General features: G+C 50.0%; 1 protein-coding gene across 10 annotated transcripts in view; it reads left to right on the top strand.

The window, feature by feature from the left end:
* Window positions 1-22,481, top strand: part of NPAS2 (neuronal PAS domain protein 2) — a 191,209-nt gene extending 168,728 nt beyond the window's left edge. For all 10 annotated transcript variants that reach the window (XM_082427307.1, XM_082427309.1, XM_082427305.1 and 7 more), the window contains 8 exons: window positions 576-676; window positions 3,179-3,268; window positions 7,928-8,074; window positions 13,212-13,409; window positions 15,239-15,414; window positions 15,752-15,844; window positions 18,953-19,118; window positions 21,037-22,481. In XM_082427307.1, the coding sequence (XP_082283433.1) occupies window positions 576-676; window positions 3,179-3,268; window positions 7,928-8,074; window positions 13,212-13,409; window positions 15,239-15,414; window positions 15,752-15,844; window positions 18,953-19,118; window positions 21,037-21,204 (1,139 nt within the window). In that variant the 3' untranslated portion in view covers window positions 21,205-22,481. The remainder of the gene's footprint in view (window positions 1-575; window positions 677-3,178; window positions 3,269-7,927; window positions 8,075-13,211; window positions 13,410-15,238; window positions 15,415-15,751; window positions 15,845-18,952; window positions 19,119-21,036) is intronic.
* Window positions 22,482-22,598: the final 117 nt, after the last annotated feature.

Here is a 22,598-nt window from a genome sequence, read left to right as displayed (position 1 = left end):
CGCCCCCGCCCCATCTCCACTGGTCTCTTCCCCCCGCCCCCGCCCCATCTCCGCTGGTCTCTTCCCCCCGCCCCCGCCCCATCTCCACTGGTCTCTTCCCCCCCCGCCCCATCTCCGCTGGTCTCTTCCCCCCCTGCCCCATCTCCACTGGTCTCTTCCCCCCGCCCCCGCCCCATCTCCACTGGTCTCTTCCCCCCCTGCCCCGGCTCCGCTGGTCTCTTCCCCACCCACCCCACCCCCGCCCCGGCTCCACACTCTGGTTCCTCCACTGGCACACGCAGCCGACATAAAGCAGGCGACGTGCGGACCCGGTGACGTGTGAGATCAGCAGCTGGTTGCACCACGTGGCGGACAGAGAGCTCGTGGGTGCTCTGCCGTCATCCACCTGCTCGCAGGTGATGCTGGAGGCTGGCAGAACCTCCGTGGTTCTCGAAACGACCTCCACTTCCGCTGGGCTTCCTTTATCAGATTCCAGCCAGGCCCGTGTTCCAAGCACACCGTGGTCACTGTTCCCCTCTTTTGATAAGAAAGCTGTTAAGCGTGTGCAAGTCTGAAAGGTGATGTGTTTCTTGCAGCTACTCCAAGCAAGCTGAGGGCAGAGGCCGGCACCACGGCTTTGCCAAGATCGGCTCAAGAGCTCCCCGCGCTAGGGCTCAGCCAGGCAGCCACGATGCCGGTACGTGAGTGACCCCGAACTTTTCACCCAGCCTGCGCTACGGCGACGCGGGGGCCTGCGGGGCCACAGGACTGCGTGCTGCACCTCCGCAGAGAACCAGCTGTACTTACAGATTGCTGGTGGCAGGTGGGGGTGGGAAGTTAAGATGTTTAACTGGCAAGAAATTTGAAACATTTTTATTCCAAAATTAACATGGATGTATATCCACAGAATTCAAAATCCAAAAGAGTTTTAAAGATAAAGCTCAAAACTTCAAATTTGGGGTCACACCCCCAGAGCCTCTGGGGGTGCGTGATTAGGACCCTCCTAGTTTAGATCCCATTTCACTCCAGTGCAGATGTCTGAGAAGCTTGATGTCAACACGAAGGTCCCCCTGCATATATCAGGCAGTGTCCCTCATATATGCCAGGCCTCTCCTGAACATCAGGGAACGTGTGGCCTCCTAGAAAGCACGCTGGCTGGATGCAAAGTCACTGATGGACCTACCACACTCCCGTTATCCATCACCATGGAACAAACCACACCAAACTCAGTGGCATACAGCAACTGTCATGGGGCTTCCCTGGTGGCGCAGTGGTTAAGAACCCACCTGCCAATGTAGGGGACACGGGTTCGAGCCCTGGTCCGGGAAGATCCCACATGCCACGGAGCAACTAAGCCCACGCGCCACAACTACTGAGCCTGCGCTCTAGAGCCCACAAGCCACAACTACCGAGCCCGCGTGCCACAACTACTGAAGCCTGTGTGCCTAGAGCCCATGCTGTGCAACAAGAGAAGCCACTGCAATGAGAAGCCCGCGCACCGCAAAGAAGACTAGCCCCCGCTCGCTGCAACTAGAGAAAGCCCGCGTGCAGCAACGAAAACCCAACGCAGCCAAAAATAAAATAAAATAAATAAATTTTAAAAACACGAAAAAAAAGAAAGAAAGCAGCAGTCATTTTCCAGGTTCATGGATTCTGGGTCAGGAGTTCAGAAAAGGCACAGTGGGGGTGACTCCTCTTTGCTGCCTGGTGTTGGAAACCTCCCCGATCAGGGCTGGGAGGTCCACATCCCCGGTGTGTCTGCATCCCCGGCTGATGGCTGGGCCCAGCTGAGAGCATCCTCTGTTGACTTGCGTGGACCTCTCCATGCCATCCTCCCGGCATGCTCCTGGGTTCCAAGAGGAAATATCTGGAGAGGGACTTCCACGAGAGCCAGGCGGAACTGCGTGGCTTTCTGTGACCTTGCCTTAAAAGTCCCACATGTCACCTCTGCCATCCCTCTCGGGCAAAGCAGTCACAAGCTCACCCACAGAGAGGGACACAGACCTCGCTGTCAATGGGAAAAGTGTCCCCAAATTTTAGGGGCCACATCCACATAGTGGCCAAGTACCTCCTACTCATCCCTCGCTGACCTTTTAGAGATGGGAGTGAAGTGTCCCCTTCCTTCTTGCTGTCACCATGGAAGTTATGCCCACCCTGCTGAAAAGCTTGGGCAACACGTTTTATTTTCAAACAGAACATGGCAAAGACCACTTTCTTTGTCTCCAGCCACCTTTTGACGAGCTTGTGAGCTCTGATGGCCGCTCTTCTGGTATTGGCTGTCCGTGCAACTCTCTCTGCCACTGCTGGTGACACAGTTCTGTCCCAGCTGTGCAAGGGAACAAAACTGGGGGAACCAGAGCCAGTCCCTGGGTTCTCACTCAGAACAGGTCTCCTGCTGCCTCTGCTCCTGATGTCCTTCTGGGGACAGCTTTCCACTGGGGCTGCCTTTTGTAGTCCCCAGGGCCTGGGGCAGCTTTGGGGTAACTTCAGAAGAAGCTTTTTACTTTTCTTTTCAAAACTCTCAAGAGCCTCGGGAAGCTGAGGGCTGCATTTCTTGTCTCTACACGTTGTCCCACCCCACCCCTGCTCCCCTGCCCACCTGAGTGATCAGCTGACCTTGCAGGACTCTCTCCACCAGATTGCAGGCGGAGTCTGGCGAAGCTGCAGCCACATTCACTGCCTGGGTGGGTCAGCGGGTAGAGACGTGCAGGGGCCTGTCCATCGGCATTAGTGTTGAGCAGAAAGGCCACGCAGAGCCGACATGGGTTATGAGTTCGCATTCTTTCTGCTGGACAACACCACTAAGAAAGTGTTGATCTGGGAAAAGAGCGACCAAACCCACCAAGAACGGAGCCTAGAACAGGAGGCGAGGCGGTGGGGGGTGGAGATGCCCAGCTCCAGCCAGTGGCAGCGGCTCTGCAGAGCGCACCGTGATGGAAGGCATCGGGCCCAAGTGCCCCCAGTGCCCCCCACCCTTCACCAACCGCGTGTCACCGCTGACTCCGTGCCCTGCAAGGGCAGCAACCTGCGACCCCACCTTTCCCGGGAAGCATATGCCTTCCAGAAGTAAGCCGTCCACTCTAGGGCAGAAGGGCCTCCTTGAGGCCAGAGAACCCAGCTGGCTGAGAGACAGCACCCAGTCCTTTCTGTAGCGGCCCAGAAGCTGCATTTGACAGCAAGGCCCCTCTCCTTCCCCCAGGCTCCCCTGCCCGCCCCGGCGTCCTGTGACATCACACAGCAGCTCCTGCCTCAGACCATCTTGCAAAGCCCACCTGCCCCCGTGACACAGGTGAGTCTGGGACTCAGGGCAAGGGAAACCCGGGGCGGCACTTCCCCGAGACAGGATGCTGGGGTCCTCTGGAGGGTGTGGGTGCACTGGTGCCGACCTACAGGCTCCACACCAAGGCCCCCCAGACGGGACTGTTTCTCCCCACGTGCAGGTGGGGTGTGTGGAGCTGTGGACGTTGCCCCTCCCCCGTCCTCATCTCCATCCATCCTCCCATTGATCTTCTCTGGTGTCTGTTTCTCTATCCTTTTAACAATCTTTCTTCATCTCTCTGCCACTTTTCCGTGTTCCTCTCATTTTTCACGACTCCTAATTGGTCACGATATTTTAGAAAAGGTCTGAAGGAAGCCAAATGTTACAGGAAGACTTTGCAAGGGTTTAAAAGCTCTGAGTCCAGTATTATAAATACCACATTTTTAAAATAACGGATCAGGGCTTGGCTGAGTAATTCCTTCTATGTTGCAACAACGTTCAGCGAGTTACTGTTTGGGTCAGTCAGGAAGCGAGTGTGAAGGACGCCAAGATGCTTGTGGCGCAGCCCTCGCTTTTGGACTTGGAGTTCAAGGGCGAGATGGGCATATAAACAGAGAAACCGCCACGGCAGGGCGTGTGTTTTTATAGAACCAGTAAGAAAATATTCTGTCTACGGAAGTCCAAGGGCAGTTGAGCTGACTGGCCAGACCTCTGATTTCCATTCCTTTATGACATATTGAGCTTTGCCCCCTTTCTGGCCGCAAGGGGGTCCCAGGGGGGCAGTTCACCAAGATGTGTCCCTGGCCACACACTTGCCAAAGTATGGACGTCTGTCTTGGTGCCAATCCGTCACCACTGGTGAAAACTCTTTCAGAACATACATCGTTCCCACTAACAGTGGCCTCGCATGTTTTCCTGGAATAAGAAAGACACATGCTGCTAGCACGTGCTCCTTGCCAGAGTTAGGCTTAAGTAAGGATATAAAACCTACCCAGCCAGAGTTGACTAATGCAAATGATCTATATTCATCCTCATTAGGAAAAAAAAGAAAAAGAAGAATTTTTTTTCTCTTCAAATTTCCAAGGCACATTTGGTGTGAAATGAGTAACTTCTTCAGTCCAAAGGCCCATGAAATGAGAATTCCTTCATCTTGTGGGTCTTGCATTGTAATAAGTCATGGTGTGATAAAGGCCCCTTTGGAATTCTAGTTTTTCATATATTGATCTTCATTTTAATTAACAGTAACAGTTCTTAGTCTCTTAGGCAGATTATACTTAATAACAACCATTTTTTTTATTGGAGTATAGTTGCTTTACAATGTTGTGTTAGTTTCTACTGTACAGCAAAGTGAATCAGCTATATGTATACATATATCCCCTCTTTTTTTGGATTTCCTTCCCATTTAAGTCACTGCAGAGCATTGAGTAGAGTTCCCTGTGCTATACAGTAGGTTCTCATTAGTACTCTATTTTATGCATAGTACCAATATATGTGTATATATGTCAATCCCCATCTCCCAATTCATCCCACACCCCCCTTCCCCCTTGGTATCCATACGTTTGTGCTCTACGTCTGTGTCTGTATTTCTGCTTTGCAAGTAAGATCATCTATACCAATTTTTAGATTCCACATATATGCGTTAGTATACGATATTTGTTTTTCTCTTTCTGACTTACTTCACTCTGTATGACAGTCTCTAGGTCCATCTGCTTCACTACAAATAACTCAATTTCGTTTCCTTTTATGGCTGAGTAATATTCCATTGTATATATGTACCACACCTTCTTTATCCATTCATCTGTTGATGGACATTAAGGTTGCTTCCATGTCCTGGCTATTGTATATAGTGCTGCAATGAACAGTAACCGTATTCTTTAAGATGTTCTTGTGTAATGCTGGCCTTTCAAATCAGATAGTTCTTCTCATACCTACTCACGTGAAATAATGAGATTCTACAATTTTCTCTCTTTCCCCTCACTGATGTTATCACTGTGGTACCCTATCAAGGGAAAGGGGAAAAAAATAAAATCCAAAATCTGGGAAACGGTTATCTGGCTAAGTGATGGTTTTGCTTCATAGTGTGTTGCTAATGTGTCTCTAAGTTAGGGGAGATCTCTTTATCAAAAAGGCCACAATCAAGAATATAACAAGAGACTCATGCTTGGGTGTCCTGGAATGCCTTGGGAAAATAAGAATAAATGAATAGAGTAACTAACACTCATGAAGCTCGGTGCTGGCACCTTGCCGACCACCGACCCCCTCACTGTTTCCCTTGGGAGCCAACGGACAGCCCAGTGCATCTACCCCTGGATGTGGATGTCATAGCCTGAACTGTCTCCAGACTTTGTAGAACCCAGCACAGATGCTTTTGTCTTTTGTTATTTTAATTGAATACCTGATAACAGCTTTTCTTTCTCAATCAAATTCTCTTTCAAAATCCCAGCTGGTGTTTTGATGAGTGAGATTCTGATTGAGACTTTTGTGATACAGTCTGGTATAGGTATTTTTAAGCCCATGTTTAGCAGCAGGATTTTTCAGTGAAGTCTGAGGTCAAAGCCGCTCTGATTGGGGTGGAATTGGGGGGTGGGGAGGTGTCATTGGCAAAGTCTCTTGGCCTCTCCCACCTCCTGAGACTCTGGGTTCACACTGGGGCCGCCCCCCCACCTTGCTGTGGACCTGGAGCCAGTCACAACCTCTCTGCGTGGCATGGGTGTGTTGCGAGGAGGTACAGGGTCCTGCTTTGCTGGCCTGGCAAGGGTAGGTCTCCACAAGTGGTGGCACCTGCCACTATTTTTCTCCCTGGTTCTTTTTCTTATTATTCTGCTGCTCCAAAACTGCAGTCAGTGTGATTGCATCCTCCGGTTTATCCTGCCTGTATTCTAACCTCTCCCAGGCTCCCTGCGTTTCCATGGATGGGAGGGCAAAGGGCAAAAGAAAAGAGACAATCTCTGGAGGTGTTCGCAAAAGACAACGGGCAAGAAACAGACTCAGGAGATTGTAGGAGATAGAGACTGAGGGAATGCAGATTAAGTCACTGTAAAAAAAAAATAAAGGGGTGGGTGGGTGGGGGACAAAATAGAGAGCAGAAGCCCCAGCCCAGCAAACTCACTTTCCTCAATAAGCAGGAGTCACCGACAGCCCCACATTGCCCAGAGCAGGGCGGGCAGCCCGGGGAGTGTCAGCTTCACCTCCCGTCTCATGACCTCCCCCCTCCACATTTCCTGCAAGGAAAGAATCTTGTGTCAAGGTAGACAGGTGACACAGGGCAGAGATCACCTTGGAAATCTTCCTAAAGCCAGCCTCCGTCCCAGGAAGGAGTCACAAGGCAGGAGGAAGGGGACGCTTGGGCTCTTGCACACAGCAGACGTCCGTGCTCCTGCAGGGTCACCTCCGCCAGCGGTACCCCCCGGGGTGCACATAGGGCGATTGTACTGCTTGTCTCCTTAGCTCTTTTTTACACAGATTTCCAAGAAGTGCAGGGACAGCCTGCAAGTGAGCCTGGGGAAGTGAGGGAGGGTGATGAGGCTTTCACGGCCCCAGGAGGGTTTAGAGTACCATCAAGTCCAAGCTTTGGAATTCTCTGGCCATCCAGTGGTTGGGACTCCATGCTTCCACTGCAGGGGGGCACAGGTTCAACCCCTGGTCAGGGAACTAGGATCCCGCATGCCACATGGTGCAGCCAAAAAAAAAAAAAAAAAAAATCCAAGCTTGTCTGTGAATTGTTCCAGAAGAGCCCTGCTCTCCAGGATCAGTTTTAGGATAATGATAGGATCCAAAATTGCATGTGAAGCTGTCACATGCAAATCGTCATGCCCTAGATGAGAGAAAAAAGGGAAGGGGGCTTTCTGATGCCTTGCTTTTTTTTTTTTTGAGATATAGTTGCTGAACAATATTGTATAAGTTACAGGTGTACAACACAGTGATTCACAATTTTTAAAGGTTACACTCTATTTATAGTTATTATAAAATATTGGCTATATTGCCTTTGCTGTACAATATATGGTTGTAGCTTATTTATTTTATACTATGATAGTTTATACCACTTAATCCCCTCCCCCTATCTTGCCCCGCCCCCTTTCCCTCTCCCCACTGGTAACCACTAGTTTGTTCCCTGTATCTGTGAGTCTGTTGCCTTTTTGTTGTAATCACTAGTTTGTTTTATATTTTAGATTGTACATACAAATGATCTCATGCAGTATTTGTCTTTCTCTAACTGACTTATTTCACTTAGCATAGTGCCCTCCAAGGCCATCCATGATGTTGCAAATTCTCATGCCCTGCTTTTGACATTCCTCTCCAAAACCATTTGTCCGTCTAACCGAATTTAGAATATGAGTTTGTAAGCACTGCACTGCTTACAAAATCGTGTCCCGATTCTGTGGCCCTCCCAGACTCCAGCACAATAAATGAGACCTGGAGGTTCCCATGGGCCTAAGAAAAGCTCACGGGGGGTGGGGGTGGGGTGGGCAGGGGGCCCTGGGCCACCCAGCCCTCAGCCAGAACCCCTGCTCCCTGGTGCGCTCCTCAACAGTGGGTCACTCATTGCAGCAGTGGGTCAGGGATGCTGCAAAGGGTGGGTAAAGGACCGGAAATGAAAGTGTGCAGGGCCGCTCAGAGCAGCAGCAACATCTGTCTGCAAGGCTGAGATAACTCTTTCATCGGGTTCTGTGTTTTGACCCCGCCTTCAAGTTTTCAGCGCAGCTCAGCATGTTCCAGACCATCAAAGACCAGCTGGAGCAGAGGACGAGGATCTTGCAAGCCAACATCCGGTGGCAGCAGGAAGAGCTCCACAAGATCCAGGAGCAGCTCTGCCTGGTCCAGGACTCCAGCGTCCAGGTGATGCCCCTTCCTGGGCCGGTGGTGCGCTGAGCTCTGTCCTCCCCGCCGCTCTGTGACGTGCCCTCATCCACCCTGGCAGGGGCAGGCAGGACTTCCTCCAAAGTCCTCTGTGCTGCCTTACTGAGCCCTGCCTCCTAAACAAATTGAAACCTCCACCAATGAAGTGCGAGGAATGAATCCCACCTCCTCCATCCCCAGCTCCAGGGCGAACCTGAAATTCACATGACATCCTCTTCACTCACTCCTCACTCTGTTGGGCACGTGTTTCCTGCACCACAGGCGCTTTCTTTCACGTGCTTGGTGGTTGGTCGCCCTGCCCTGACTCCGGCCTCCCTCCTGTGGGGTTTTAAACTCCCAGCGTAGCTACTTTCTGAGCACCCAGAGCAGGCTGCTGACAGAGAGCTGGAAGCAGGTCTGCTCTTCCCTCTCGTCCAAAGCATGAATGCAGGGAGATATGGGAAATGATCTGTGCTGTGCACCCTGCACCCTGCAGGGGGCGGCCGAGGAGGTGGGAGCTGGAGGTCAGCGCCCTGGCACCCCTGGGCCACCCCACTGCGGCACAGCGATTGGGGCATTCCGCATGCTCTGACAGCAGCTGCTTTTAACTGTGACCCCACCCCACCCCCAGATGTCACGTCTTTGAAGCCTTTCGAGAGATTCCTTCTGGAGGAAAAACTTTATCTATTGGATCTCTTTCAAGGATAAATTATTTCCACTTAAATTAGTCCAGGACTATTTTTGTTCCCAAGTGCATGCCCTTGGTTGTAAATGTAGCCAACCTTGGAGTCTTCCCTGAGAGACGTAAGCATTGGCAGCCACTTGAGGAGACAGAAGGAAGAAGAAGACACCCCTGGGGGAAACGGCTGGAGCGCTGGCCCTGCTGCCCCCTGCCCCAGCATTCACACAGCCCCGCGTGTGGACACAATAACACCCCAACGGGAGCAGCCCTGAGCTGAGATGAACGCAGGATAGGGCAGAGGTGTTAGGCGGCCTGGAGACGCCTACAGCCGGCCATCCTGCCTCCCTGGGCCCCCGTAGGCGCTCCCGGCAGGCTCTCCAGAAGTTCAGGGACCCCAAGCAGCCTTCTCTGTCCAGTGGGGCCCCTCCCCTCCCCCTCCCTCCCCTCCCCTCCCTCTCCCTCCCCTCCCCTCCCCAAGGCAGGGGAGCCCAGTCAGGTGCGCCTGTGCAGAGCCCTGGGCGCCAAGCCCCACCCATGGCCCTGCTCCCGGCCCACAGCCCTTCACCCCACCCACCTCCTCAGTGACACCCCCAAACTGCCTAGGGACAAGACTGCAGCATTTAGGTGAAAACGCACGGAGTCCTCAAGGTGTCAGTCCCTTGTTACTTATTCGTTCCCAGCAGTCTTATTTTCTCACTGATCCAGGGTCGGATGGCTAGAACTCCTGACTCCAATTACTTGAATGGAATTTTTACACTAACAGGGAGGGGGCACTGAGCCAGAAGCTGCTAAAAGCATGGTAGGCGGATAAACAGCCGCCTCACAGCCCGGACTTTTCTATTTTCAACTTTAAAGCTGAACTCTTAAATAACTGGGACACAAGGCTATCTCTTTCACTCCTTGACATGAAGGGTTATTGCTTTTCTTCCTCCTGACAGTGCATTTTGTTGACCCCCAATGTCTAGCACCTGAGCTTTGTAAGGGATGATGTGGGAACCAGGCCTCCTGCGTGTACCTCCCCTGGTTTCTTCCCTGTGACCTTATCTTTGCAGTGGAATTTTCCAATGAACTTGGAAGTCCACAGATAGTCAAACCAGAGAACGATTCCTCAAGGAGTCTTTCTTCATGTATTTTTGCAAGTCTAAGGATTTAAAGAAATACGTTCTGAAATGTTTAGCCAAAATGTGACTTTAAAAAAAAAAGTGAGTCAAGCATAAAGGATAAAAGCAAGTAAAAATTACTCCGCTCCTCCCCCCGAGAAAAGTGGGGAGATAGATTAAATAAGAGCAAAACGTTGATAATTGCTGAAGCCTAGTGATTACACATAGGATTTCATTATACAATATCTATTTTCTGTACGTCTGAAATGTTCTGTGATAATAAGTATTTGTAAAGCTAAGCATGTAAGAACAATGACAAACCATATGTGAGCGTAGGATTGGTTTGTTCTGGAAAATGAGAACTATTTTTTTCCTCTAATGACTTTTTCCACTTGAATTAGGGAACTGTTTTTCTCGTGCTTTCTATAAAACTGACCCGAGCCTAGTTAAGAAGTCATCTTCTTAAGCTATACATTTTCCTTTATTGTCGCTAAAACAGAGGCAGGAATGTGCACACAGTAGCAATCCCCCTCGCCCCTTCCCCTCGCCCAAGTCCTTTATCCCAAGTTCAGCGGACTTTCCTACCTAGTCCATTGGCTCGGAGCTTTCATTGAGACTATACTGTGTGTGCCTGAGATGCTTGCTAAGTATGATTTTTTTTCCAAAAAAGATTGGGTCATGAGGGAGAGGTTCTCAGGGTGTTGTGTTTGCACCTAGATGGGGTCATGAAGGGTGCTACATAGAGAGCTGTTCTGTTGAAAAGTTGTCACCCCTTGCGTCCGTGGGAGGCCGCTTCTTAATTTATTTCTGACAGAGCATTCGCGCCCTCTACTGGCGGTTGAAAGAAATACCGAGAAAGACACCTGTGACAATGGTTCACAAAGAACAACCAATGGTTGGTTCTTTAATCCATCCTTCCACCCGTCCATCCTTCCACCTTTCCTTCCATCCCTCTATCCATTCACCATCCATCCATCCACCATCCATCCATCCATCCACACACCCACACACCCACACCCCCCCCCCACCCCTCCATCCTTCCATCCATCCACCCATCTGGCAGACACCCAGTATGTACCAGGCCCTTGATTAGGTACTGTGGGGATACAGAGACACACAGGACAGGGTTTCTGCCCTCAGAGAGCATACATCAGTGGGAAAGAGTAGCAGACCAAGCAGTCTCTGCCATAACACAAGCATAAACAGTTTCCCTTCTTTGAGCAAAAGCTTAATCTATTTGTTGATTCATTTATTTATTCTATTCATTCCTCAGATAGTTTTTATATGCCCAGAGAGACAAAGGAGCAAAAGGAGCTCCTTTTTTATTTTAGTGTTATTGTTATTATCTAACATTTATTGAGCACTTAGTACTGTGCCTCAGCATAAATCCCATTTAATCTTTTATGACATATGTGCTGTTAATGTCACTGTTTTATTAGTGAGGAAACTAACAGTGACTTTGAAAAGTTTTGAAAATTGCCCAAGGTCTTACCACTAGTACATAGTGGGGTTGGAATTTGAACTAAAGTCTGTCCGATTTAAGCTAGATTATACTGCCTGTCATACATAAAGGTTGCATTTATTTGAACTCTAATTAGAAGGTAAATTGTATCCCACCAGAAAAATGCATGTTATGTAGTTTGAATATTGGGTTTTTGCTGAAGTGTAAATTACCCTGTGTGCTGTAAACAAGCCAGGTCGCTGAGATTGCGTAAAGCACTAATCCTAAAGGTGTGGGTGTTGGATCTGCGAGGATGGAGACCCAGAACATTCTTCTTAACTTCTAAAGTGACAAAGAGCCCTCATTCAAAACTGCAGGCTTTTCTGGTGGGGGTGGGGTATGAAGGAAAGTAGGGAGACCTGGTGGTGTGGCAGGAAGGGCACTAGATGGGAACCTCGCTCGGGTCTCTGGGAGATGACTTGACACCCCCTGTGGAGCGGACGCTTGAACTAACTAATTAAGTGTCTGCCTGGCGTGATTTCACATCTGTTGTTCCAAAACCACTCTGTCACTCAGGAAATGTCGGCTTGTCAGTTCCATACTGGGTATGAGGTTATGCTACACTGAGTACAGGAATCGGGGTTAAAGCTCCAGACGCTCGGAAGGAGAGAGCCTTAGCCGTCAAAGCTAAGGGCCTAAAATGGAGTGGAACACTGCTTGTCAAGCATCTGATACAGAGGATACCAGTTTTTAATGCCCAAGAGGAGCTTTTGTTAAAAGAGCTAGCTACAGGTCTTAGGTTTAAATTATTATTGAAATTACCGAAGTTGTTTTTCTTAAGCCTTTAGCGTCAATTCACAGATTATATTTTATTTCCAAATCTACTGATTTGGCTGAAAATAGCAGTGCTTTTACTTGTGTTTGTTCACGTTCAATCAGTTTATAAATTTAACAAATGGTAAATCATCAACATTCTCTACCAAAGCCATTAACTTCCAAATTTAATATATCTGAACCTTTCAAACATTTCATGTACCTAACAAGGCAGACTTATAAACCTAAGAAGTAAAATCTTTCTGGGCACTTAAGGAATTCTTTTAAATTGAATACACCAAACTTATAAACGAGGTGGATCAAGGTTCTCAGAACCACTTAAACACTCTTTATAAACTTGATCAAATTCTCTTAAACCTTTCCCATTAAAACAACCAGGCTGATATATCACAGCCTATTGAATGTCTGAGACATCTTAGATAACAAATAGAGATTAGCATGGTGATTGTAAAACGTATTCTTAAACATCATTTTAAAGTACATGGACTTGATGTTATGTCATCCTTTGGATTTATTTGCTTTCCTGGGAATGCAGAGGCAACTAATGAACCAGAGCAGATCTGCCGTCTCAGCTGGAAGCTGGGGTGGAAGATGCTAATTGTAGGATGGGTACAGACCATGGTCACGGTCAGAGGTTCAAGACCAGGCACAGGTCCTACTGCCAGGACGATGCGCCCCACACCACCGGTCAGCCAACCCTCTGCCACTGTGATTGTGTCATTCCCTCCATTCACAAGATGTTTTTCCTTCTAATAAGAAATGGATAAGCCAACCCAGACTAAACAAGCATATCAAGTGACGTATCTGGGTCTCAGCATCTTTCACACTGTAAGACCCCAGTCGCTCAACCGGAACTTTCTCGAGGGCAGGGTCGGCATCCGTCTGACCCACTGCCCCTCTCCGGGCCGTGCACTCTGCTGGTGGCATCCCAGGCACTCAGTCCAGTGGGTGAACCTCCCCAGGCAGGTCAGAGAGAGCGAGAAAGCTGCCATCTTGCCGTGGACAGGCCATACAAAGAAGGTGCAGGCCTGTGAAGGCACCGTGATCCCAGCCTAAAAAGCGTTTTGCTTCTGCTTCCAGATGTTTCTGCAGCAGCCAGATGTATCCCTGAGCTTCAGCAGTGCCCAGCGGCCCGAGGCTCAGCAGCAACTCCAGCAGAGGTCGGGCCCAGGCCCCCAGCCCCAGCTCGTGGCCAGCCCTCAGCTTCTGGGGCAGATGGCCTCTGCCCAGGTCACAAGCCAGCACCTGCTCAGAGACTCGAGTGTGATATCAACCCAGGTAAAATGCTCGTCTCCAGACTCAGTCCTTGCCACCAGCAGACCAGTCTTCGTGAACCAGAAACCTGCTTCCCCTGTGACCGGAGCTGGATGATGATGGTGGGGTTTTTCTTTTCTTTATTTTGTCACTTTGAAGCCCCACGTTCTCTTGGTTTCCTTCTGTGTTTTATCAGTATATTAAAATACCTTAAAGGTATCATGCAGGGAATTCCCTGGCAGTCCAGTGGTTAGTACTCCACACTTTCGTGCTTTCACTGCCGAGGGTGCAGGTTCGATCCCTGGTCGGGGAACTAAGATCCCGCTGGCCGTGCGGTGCAGGGGAAATAAATAAATAAATAAAAGGAACAACTTTATTTAAAAAAAAAAAAAAAAGAGGTATCAGGCAGCTGAAACTTTCAGCTCTGATCCTGAGCTGGGCTGGAGGTGGATATGGCCATCCCAGACATGCACGCTGAAAGCCACACGTCCCCACGTGCGTGTCCCTGGTGCCCATCACCGACTGCTGGTTTGAGCCATTATCAGTGTGAGATCACAGTTACCCACTTCTGTTCATCATCGCTTTCCCCAGGGCCACCAAGCTTCTCCCGGTGCCCCAAATTCCCTGTCGAGCCCCCCTCACAGCCATTGCCACTTACTACAAGCCACCAGTGACCTTGCAGTCTGACAGGGTCACCCATCAGTCAGTGGCACTGAATCCAATGGAATCGAGAAGTTCTGAGCCCTCGTTTCCAGATGATCACAGCTTGCAAGGCAGGATACAGCCTCTCCTGAAGCCTCTTATATTCACATGGATTCAGTGACATCTGCTGGGCTCCCAGGGGAACAAAGATAAATGAGAGCTGTCCTTGACCCCAAGGAGTTTCTAGTCTAGCAGGGGTTCTGGGACGTAAACATTGACGTACAATAAAATATGGAGACGTCTATGTATAAGAGAGTTCCTCCATCTTCACCCAGATTTAAGGGTTTTACTTTAAAATGCAGCCTTTTAGTTCCAAAGGTTAACAGGAATATTAATGGATGAGACTAGCCAAGAACATTCTGGAGAAGAAAAAAACTGAGGTAGGATTTACACCACGTTCAAAGATTTTGTAAAAGCTCTGAGAATTAAAACGTGGCGGTACCATCATATTAATGGTGTCAGTGAAACAGAGTGGAAAACCCAAAAAGCAAAAGCACATGCAAGCTCATTCTCTCATTCATTTACAATTTCACTCAACAAATGCGTGCCAGGCACTAAGTCCTGAGCACTGAGGGGCGGCAGTGAACAAAAGAGAAAAGGAAAAAAATCTCTGATCCAAGTGGGGAGAGAGAGAAACAAACAAGTGACAATTAACAATGTGATAATTGGTGATGTGAGACGGCTGGGGAAGGTGGGCGAGGGGCTGGAGGTTCACTGAGAAGGTAATATGCGAGCAAAGAACTGAGCGGGTGAGAGAAGGAGGCATACTGGTACCAAGGAGAAGAGCATTCCACGTAGAGGAAGTGCAAAGGCCCTGGGGCAGGGGTGGGCCTGGTGACTTAGAGAGTCAGCAAGGAGATCCACAAGTCGGGAGTGGAATCTATGAAGCAGAAAGTAGTTCCTAGTTCCGTTCAGTGCACATTGGTTGCTTGCCTGCCGTGAGCCCGGCACTGTTCTAGCCCCAAAGGATTTAAAGAATCCTTGAGATGCTTACAATCCAATGGGAAAGACAAGTTCACAACGACTCAATCAATAGTCACTGGGTCCTAAGTGAGTGCAAAGGCCAAAGTGGGTAAAAGACAGAGGTTCTGGGGAGGTGATACCTGAGTTGACTTGAAGGTTTACCTTTCTCGCTGCACTGGTTGCTCCAGGGTCCAAAGCCGTTGAGAAGCTCGCAGATGATGCAGGGGAACAGCCTGACGCCCCAGTTCAGCAGCACCTCTGCTGTGCTCCCGCCGGCTCTGAGCCTGACCACGCCTGCTTCCGCCTCCCAGGAGGCCAGCCAGGGCCAGCCCAGCCCGGACTTCAGCCACGATCGGCAGCTCAGGTGCGGACACTGTCCTTGTTGGAAAGATAACTGAGACATAGTTTTATACCATTCGTTTCTGGTCTTCTTTCTGCTGGAGATGGAGGCAAAGTTCAGACCATTAGACTCTAAAGCCTCTGCAGTTGATCTCAGCTCAGGAAGCGGCAGGACAGGGCTGGGGTCTTGATGGCCAGAGGAAGTGACCTTTTATTTATCCTCTGAGGACAGAGCAGGCCCAGTGGGGATTCGGGTCAGACAGAAAGGGCGCAGCCAGGCTGGGCAGGTGCTGGGTCAGCCGGTGGGTCTACAGCTTGGGTACTGATCAAAGTTTCCCATTTATCTCTTCCTCTTCTCGAAGGCTATTGCTGAGCCAGCCCATTCAGCCCATGATGCCCGGGTCCTGCGATGCGAGGCAGCCCCCAGAGGTCGGCAGGCCTGGACGGCAAGTCAAGTAGGTGGCCCGGGGGCGGGGGGAGGAAGAGAGCCGCACCGAGTGGTCTCAGGCTGTCAGAGTTTCACCTGCCTGGACCAGCTGCACCCCTTGTGAGTCTGGCACTACAGGCAGGGTCCAAGTGTGCCCACACCCTTCGAAAGGACTCCTCCTCTTAGCTCTTCTTTCTCCATTTCCCATGTCAGGAGAGAAAACTCTGTGTCAGCATGCTGAGAACAGGACCCAAAGGAAACTATTAATTATATGTCAAGTTTGTCACCACCTTCTTTTTTTTTTTTTTTTAACATCTTTATTGGAGTATAACTGCTTTACAATGGTGTGTTAGTTTCTGCTGTGTAACAAAGTGAATCAGCTATACGTATACATATATCCCCATATCTCCTCCCTCTTGTGTCTCCCTCCCACCCTCCCTATCCCACCCCTCTAGGTGGTCACAAAGCACTGAGCTGATCTCCCTGTGCTATGCGGCTGCTTCCCACTAGCTATCTATTTTACGTTTGGTAGTGTATATATGTCCATGCCACTCTCTCACTTTGTCACAGCTTACCCTTCCCCTCCCCATAAGGATGAATGGATAAAGAAGGTGTGGTACATATATACAATGGAATATTACTCAGCCATAAAAAGAAATGAAATTGAGTTATTTGTAGTGAGGTGGATGGAGTTAGAGACTGTCATACAGAGTGAAGTAAGTCAGAAAGAGAAAAACAAATACAGTATGCTAACACATATATATGGAATCTAAGGAAAAAAAAAAAAGGTCATGAAGAACCTAGTGGCAAGAAGGGAATAAAGACACAGACCTACTAGAGAATCCACCTTCCGATCTTTGCAGGTCTAAGTGGTAACATCCCAGGTCAATGGAGCCTTCCGCGCCTTGCCGAGGGCACTCCCGCAGCCCCAGCTGACCGGCAGATGCTGGCAGATTCCACGGGCACACCCAGCTCGCCTGCTCTGTGGTTCCGGTGCTGTGCCGGGAACTGGAACCCCCTGCAGATGTGGGACTCTCCAGCCCTCCCAGACGCGCAAGCTTCTCTCTCTCTCCTCCCCCAGGCTCTTTGCTTGCAACCCTCGGGACCCGAAGAAGCAGCTTTGCTTTGCTGTTGAATTATTAGGGACAGAGGTTACTGAAGACAGAGGAGGGAATACTTGGAAAGCTACTGGAAAATAGTTTCTAGCCCTTTGAAATGAAGCAGACACTATTGTCGTATAAACACTGGTTTAATTTGTGTCAGAAGTTCACTGGGACAGTGCTAGCTAATGAGGCCTGCCGTGCCCCCATGCGGGGGCCTTGCAGCCATCCCCTGGGGCCGTCCCCTCCGCTTCCTTCCTCCTGTGTCCTCCTTCAGCCAGTAATAATAGTAACATCGGATGGTTACTGCATCTTCTGAGGGGTGGGGCCTGTACCTACACCCATGAAAACCCTATGGTGGTAGAGGCGGGCAGGGGCTGGGCACTGCGGGGAAACCACCTTCAAATTCTCTGATGATGCCCTCAGTCAGGCAGGGGGTGCGGGGAATGCTGGTTTTGGTTTCTGACTGTTCTTTCCAAGTGATCCAAATAAGTGGAAACAGAAAAGTCTTGTGACATTGCTGTCCAAAGATGCTTAAAATGCAGTGAAGTAGGCAAAACTGGAAATTCTTTCCTCTGGCAACTCTAGAGGAAAACTGCCATTTTCGGTCAACCCAATAATTTATACCGTCCCCACCTTCCCCACCGTCTCTTCCAGACATGACCTAACACTCCATCTTCTAGGGCGGGTCAGAGTCTGCCTGCCACACACAGAGGCCCCTTCAGGGGAATTTTGGAATCCCCAATGCCTGTTACAAATGACCCATACAGAGATATAACATTTCTACAAATATAACGCTAAATGGACTTCGCTGTAGTGTCTTTAAATATCTGTTCCTGGTCTGGGCTCCTCCAGAGCTTTCCCAAACAGCCTTCCCCTTGTTATTGGACCATTTTCACTAACTACTCTTTCTTTAAAAAAAAAAAAATGTATATTCTACATAACATGAAATTTACCATTTTATCTATTTTTGAGTGTACAGTTCGGTGGCATTAAGTACATGCACATTGTTGTGCAACCATCACCACTGTCCATCTTTAGAACTTTTTCATCATCTCAAACTGAAGCTCTGTCCCCATTAAACCCTAATTCCCTATTCGCTCTTCCCCTAGCGCCTGGCAACCACCCTTCTGCTTTCTGTCTCTATGAATTTGTCTCCTCTAGGTACCTCATCTAAGTGGAATCATACAGTATTTGTATTTTGTGACGGGCTTATTTCACTCAGTATATTGTCCTCAAGGCTCACCCATGTCGTAGCATGTGACAGAATTTCCTTCTTTTCTAAGGCTGAATAATAGTCCACTGTTTGTATAGACCACGTTTTGTTTATCCATCATCCATCAACAGATACTTGGGTTACTTCCACTTTTTGGTTATTGTAAAAAAATGCTGCTATGATCATGGATGTACAGATATCTGTTTTAGTCCCTACTTTCACTTTTGGGGGCATATACCCAGAAGTGGAATTGCTGGATCAGATGGTAATGCTAAGTTTAATTTTTTGAGGAAACTTCATACTGTTTTGCACAGCAGCTGTACCATTTTACATTCCCACCAACAGTGCACAAGGGTTCCAATTTCTCCACATCCTTGCCAACACTTGTTATGTTCTGGGTTTTCTCATAATAGCATTGTAATGGGTGTGAAGTGGTATCTCATTTTGATTTTGATTTCCATTTCCCTAATGACTAATGATATTGAACATCTCTTCACGTGCTTATTGGCCATTTGTATCTTTTCTTTACAGCGATGTCTATTCAAGCCCTTTGCCCATTTTTTAATCAGGTTGTTTGCATTTGTTGTGATTGCTGAGTTGTAGGAATTGTATTTATATTCTGCATATCAATCTCTTATTAGATATATGATTTGCAAAGGTTTTTCCGGCAGCCTTTTCCCTGCATGGATAGAGTGACGCACACAAGTCTTTAATTGTGATGAAGTCCAGTCTGTCTCTTTTTCCTCTTGTTGCCCATGTTCTTGGTGTCATGTCAATAGCTTTTTTTCTTAAAGGTCTTTCTTAACGTGTCACCAAACAGGTATCCACAGAGCCAGGCCGTGTGTCCAAACCCAGACGTGCACACCACCACCAGCAGCGCCTCGACCCCTGTCCTGCTGATGGGGCTTCACCCCCGCTTCCCCACCTCCCAGCCGTCGCCCCTGAAGCCCGCGCAGACCCAACAGCAGCCTCCGTGCTTCCTGCAGGTGGGGCCGGGCTGCACCCGGGGCGGGGGAGACAGGGCCGAGCCCCCAGCCCAGGCCTGACCGGCCCTTCCCCCCGGGCTTTCAGTAGGGCTCTGGTCCTCAGTATCAAAATAAGCCCCAGACAGATTCATAGCTGAATCTTCATAGTTTCTAAAGTTTATAATGCTCAAAGTTGCTAAAGTCTATGTATATACAGTGTGAGAAATTTAGAAGCAGCTCTTATGCCTCATGTGGTTATGTGCTAAAAAGGTCCGTTTTTTTTAAAGTAATTTTTATTATGGTGTCTGGAGTTTTTAGAGCAAAAATCAGACACTGATAGCTATGTTTGTTGGACTTGTTAGTGTGTTTATATTGCAGAGTCTCATATAAATATAAAATTAAATCATGTTTAAAGATTCATCAAACTTCCTTTAAATGAATGAGATGACGTTGCATGGAATTGGGGCTGTCCAGGAAAATGGGGGGCATGTTTCCTTGTGGTCACTTCTTACTTCTAGCAAGTGCCACGTACACTGGAAGGAAGGAGGGGGAGAGCCAGTGGCTGGGGGTTCAGATGGGACAGAAGTGTCTGCCGGGGCTCTGGCCTTCCCTCCCACACCGGCCTGGGCGCCCCTTCCTGCCCCAGCCCAACCCTGTCATGTGGGGCCTCCTCCCCGGCCTCCAGCCCCTGACCCCACCCCACCCCCGGCTTGGGCAGCTTCAAAGCCACAGGGGGCTGAGCAAGGCGACTGCGGTGCAGAGTCTTCCTTGAGGTCTAGAATGTAATTGAATTCCAAAGTTGCTCAACTATGGTATAGTGTTCAAGTCTCCCTGACCCCAGGCCTCGTGGGAGTCAACTCAAGACGTCAGCTTTGCCTGTCCCGTCAGCCCGCAGGACCCCCGAGGGATCTGGGCTGGGAACTGATGGGGTGTGAGCAGGCAGGGAGCGTCTGGGGGCGAGTTAGAGGCCGCCCATATATTCCTGCATGGGGAGTGACAGACGCGTTGGCAGGGCTCAGGGTACAAAGGGCGCTCAGGGGCCTTGAGCGCAGGGGGACAGGGGACATCGCAGAGGGCGCCCAGGCCTGGGTCTGTGTGGGTGGAGCACTGTGGCTAGGGTGGCCTGCCGGTCCAGTGGTTACGACTCCGCGCCGCCACCGCCAGGGGCACAGGTTCAGTCCCTGCTCGGGGAACTAAGATCCCTGCATGACGTGCTGCCAGCTTGGCCAAAAAAAAAAGGGAGGGTGGGGAGAGGCCCTGGTGGAGAAGGGACGGGAGGCGGGGGGATGCTCCAAGGGGGGGACGGCTGAGTGGGGGCGGAGGGGACAGTGTTCCAGCAGGGGAGGCAGCCCGAGCCAGAGTGGGGGAGCAGCCGTGCCTGGGCGGCTTGGGGAGCAGGGCGGACCAGACTGCTTGGCAGAGGAGATTTCATGGATGGGGACTGTGGGAGGTGAGATGGAAGGATCCAGAGTTAACGTTTGACCAGTTGAAGGTTCTGAGCTGCAAATTAGGACGCTTCCTGGTGGATGCCGGCCAGTGATAGTGTTTGGAAGTAGTTCTGGAATCAGGGGCCACCGGTGAAAAGTAGGCAGACGGCACGCGGGCTCGGATGCTGCCCCATCCATTGTGTGCGTGTGGTCTCAGGTCCCAACATCCCCAAACCCACAGGCGACGTGGAGCACGTGCTCAGGAAACCGTTCCCCGGCAGCCTAGGCCCGGCCGCTGGGCCAGGAGGAACCCCTAGCGCTGGCGGAGAGCTGGGCTGCAGAATTCGCACCCTTCTGGCAGAGCCTCGGCTTCCTCTCTCCCCGCCTGGCGCTGCCCCAGGCCCCCGGCCGGGAGGAGGGCCTTTCATCTGACCACATCACCGCCCCAGCCGTTCAGGGGAGGAGCCCCGGAACCGCAGACCCTCCCCTGGAGCCGTTTCCTTTCTTTCCAGGTGCAGGCCCCACCCTCTTTGCACAGTGAGCCGCAGGACTCGCTCCTCCTCTCCACCTACGCGCAGCAGCCAGGGACGCTGGGCTACCCACCTCCCGCACCCTCGCGCCCTCCGCGAAGGGTCAGCAGCCTGTCTGAGTCCCCAGGCCTCCAGCAGCTACCGCGGTAGTGCCCTGGCGCCTCCGTTGGGTCACATCAGCTTTAACCAATGGACGGTCGAGGGGGGGATGGCCAGGGAGCTGGGCAGAAGAGTTTAAAGGACACCCCGGCTTTCGTGCGCGCCGCATCCGTTTCGGAGCTCCTGAGTGGTGACAACGTCTGAGCACAGCGGCCGGCCCGTGGAAGTGGGCAGGGACACCGGCCGTGTTTCCCTGTCCCTGCACTTCACGGCCACAGTCTACAGCCATACGTGGAAGGGGCCGCCGTCCCCACGGGAGTGCATCACTTAGTTCACCTTAGTGGTGGCTCATCTCGCTGCATCCTGCCCCCGCCCCCGGAGCGCGCCGGTCCCTCCCACCGCTGCCGCCCGTGCGCACGTGCCCATTGGCCTGCGCTCTCTTGACTCTCTTTCCTCTGCATTGGACAAGCACCGGGTCAGGGATTTGTTGAAGAGAGAGAATAAAGAGATGATTTTTTCGTTATTTTTAGATGATTGCTTCTGTTTTAATTTGCACAGCTGCACAAGGAGATAACTTAGGCACCTTCCTTTCTTAAAAGTACTGTCTCCTCCCATGACTTCATTTGGAGACGCCAGTAACAAAAACAGCCCACGGATCAGATGGCAAAGCTGGTGGTCAGTCACCAGGCTGCAGCGCCACACCCTCCGGCCTGACCCTAACGGAATAAGGCTCTTCCCCCCACACCGTTCCGGTGGGGTTTGTTTTGGTTTGGTTTGGTTTTTTTTTTTTTTTTTTGCCCCCGAATATAACACTGGACTGTTTCCTGTTTACTTCGGCGATTACAACCACGAAGACGGACTCGAAGCAAAGCACAATCCCGCAGCTGACGTTCTGGAGTTCTAGTTGAGGACTTGACGACTGGGAAGGTTTTACCAGCCAGACGGGTCTGTGGAGCGCCAGGTCCCCAGGAAGCCCCACCACGTGCTGGCCCTTGGAGTGAGAATGCTGCATCTTTCTACATATCTTTCCTGCTAAGACCGAGGATTGGATTTTCCTTTTCAAAATGCACTTTGCTTTTTTTGTATGTTTTGTTATGTTGAGATGTTTCTAAAGAAAAGATTTTATGTAATTATAAGATGAAGTGTAGTGAATTGTACAGCTGTTGTAATAAGGACCTATTTCTATATAAAATAAAATTGTATGGATTATGTGTAAATTATTTTGTATCTGAGACACCAGTTCCTTTCCCAAATATAAGAGGATAAAAGTTTTCTTGTGTATTTCTGTGAGTGGACATTTTGTAATAAATTAACAAATTTGTATGATTTCCTTTGGAGGCAGTTTCTGTCCCTTGTTCCAGATGCACGCATACATCTTTTCATCAAAAAACTTTTTTTTTTTTTAATTTCAAGATGTTTTTAAGGATAATCAAAGATACGGAAAA

Source organism: Balaenoptera physalus, assembly GCF_965194825.1.
Source record: "Balaenoptera physalus genome assembly, chromosome: 15".
Taxonomy (NCBI): domain Eukaryota; kingdom Metazoa; phylum Chordata; class Mammalia; order Artiodactyla; family Balaenopteridae; genus Balaenoptera; species Balaenoptera physalus.
The sequence above is the reverse complement of the archived record's forward strand: the minus strand, read 5'-3'. Positions and strand labels throughout refer to the sequence as shown.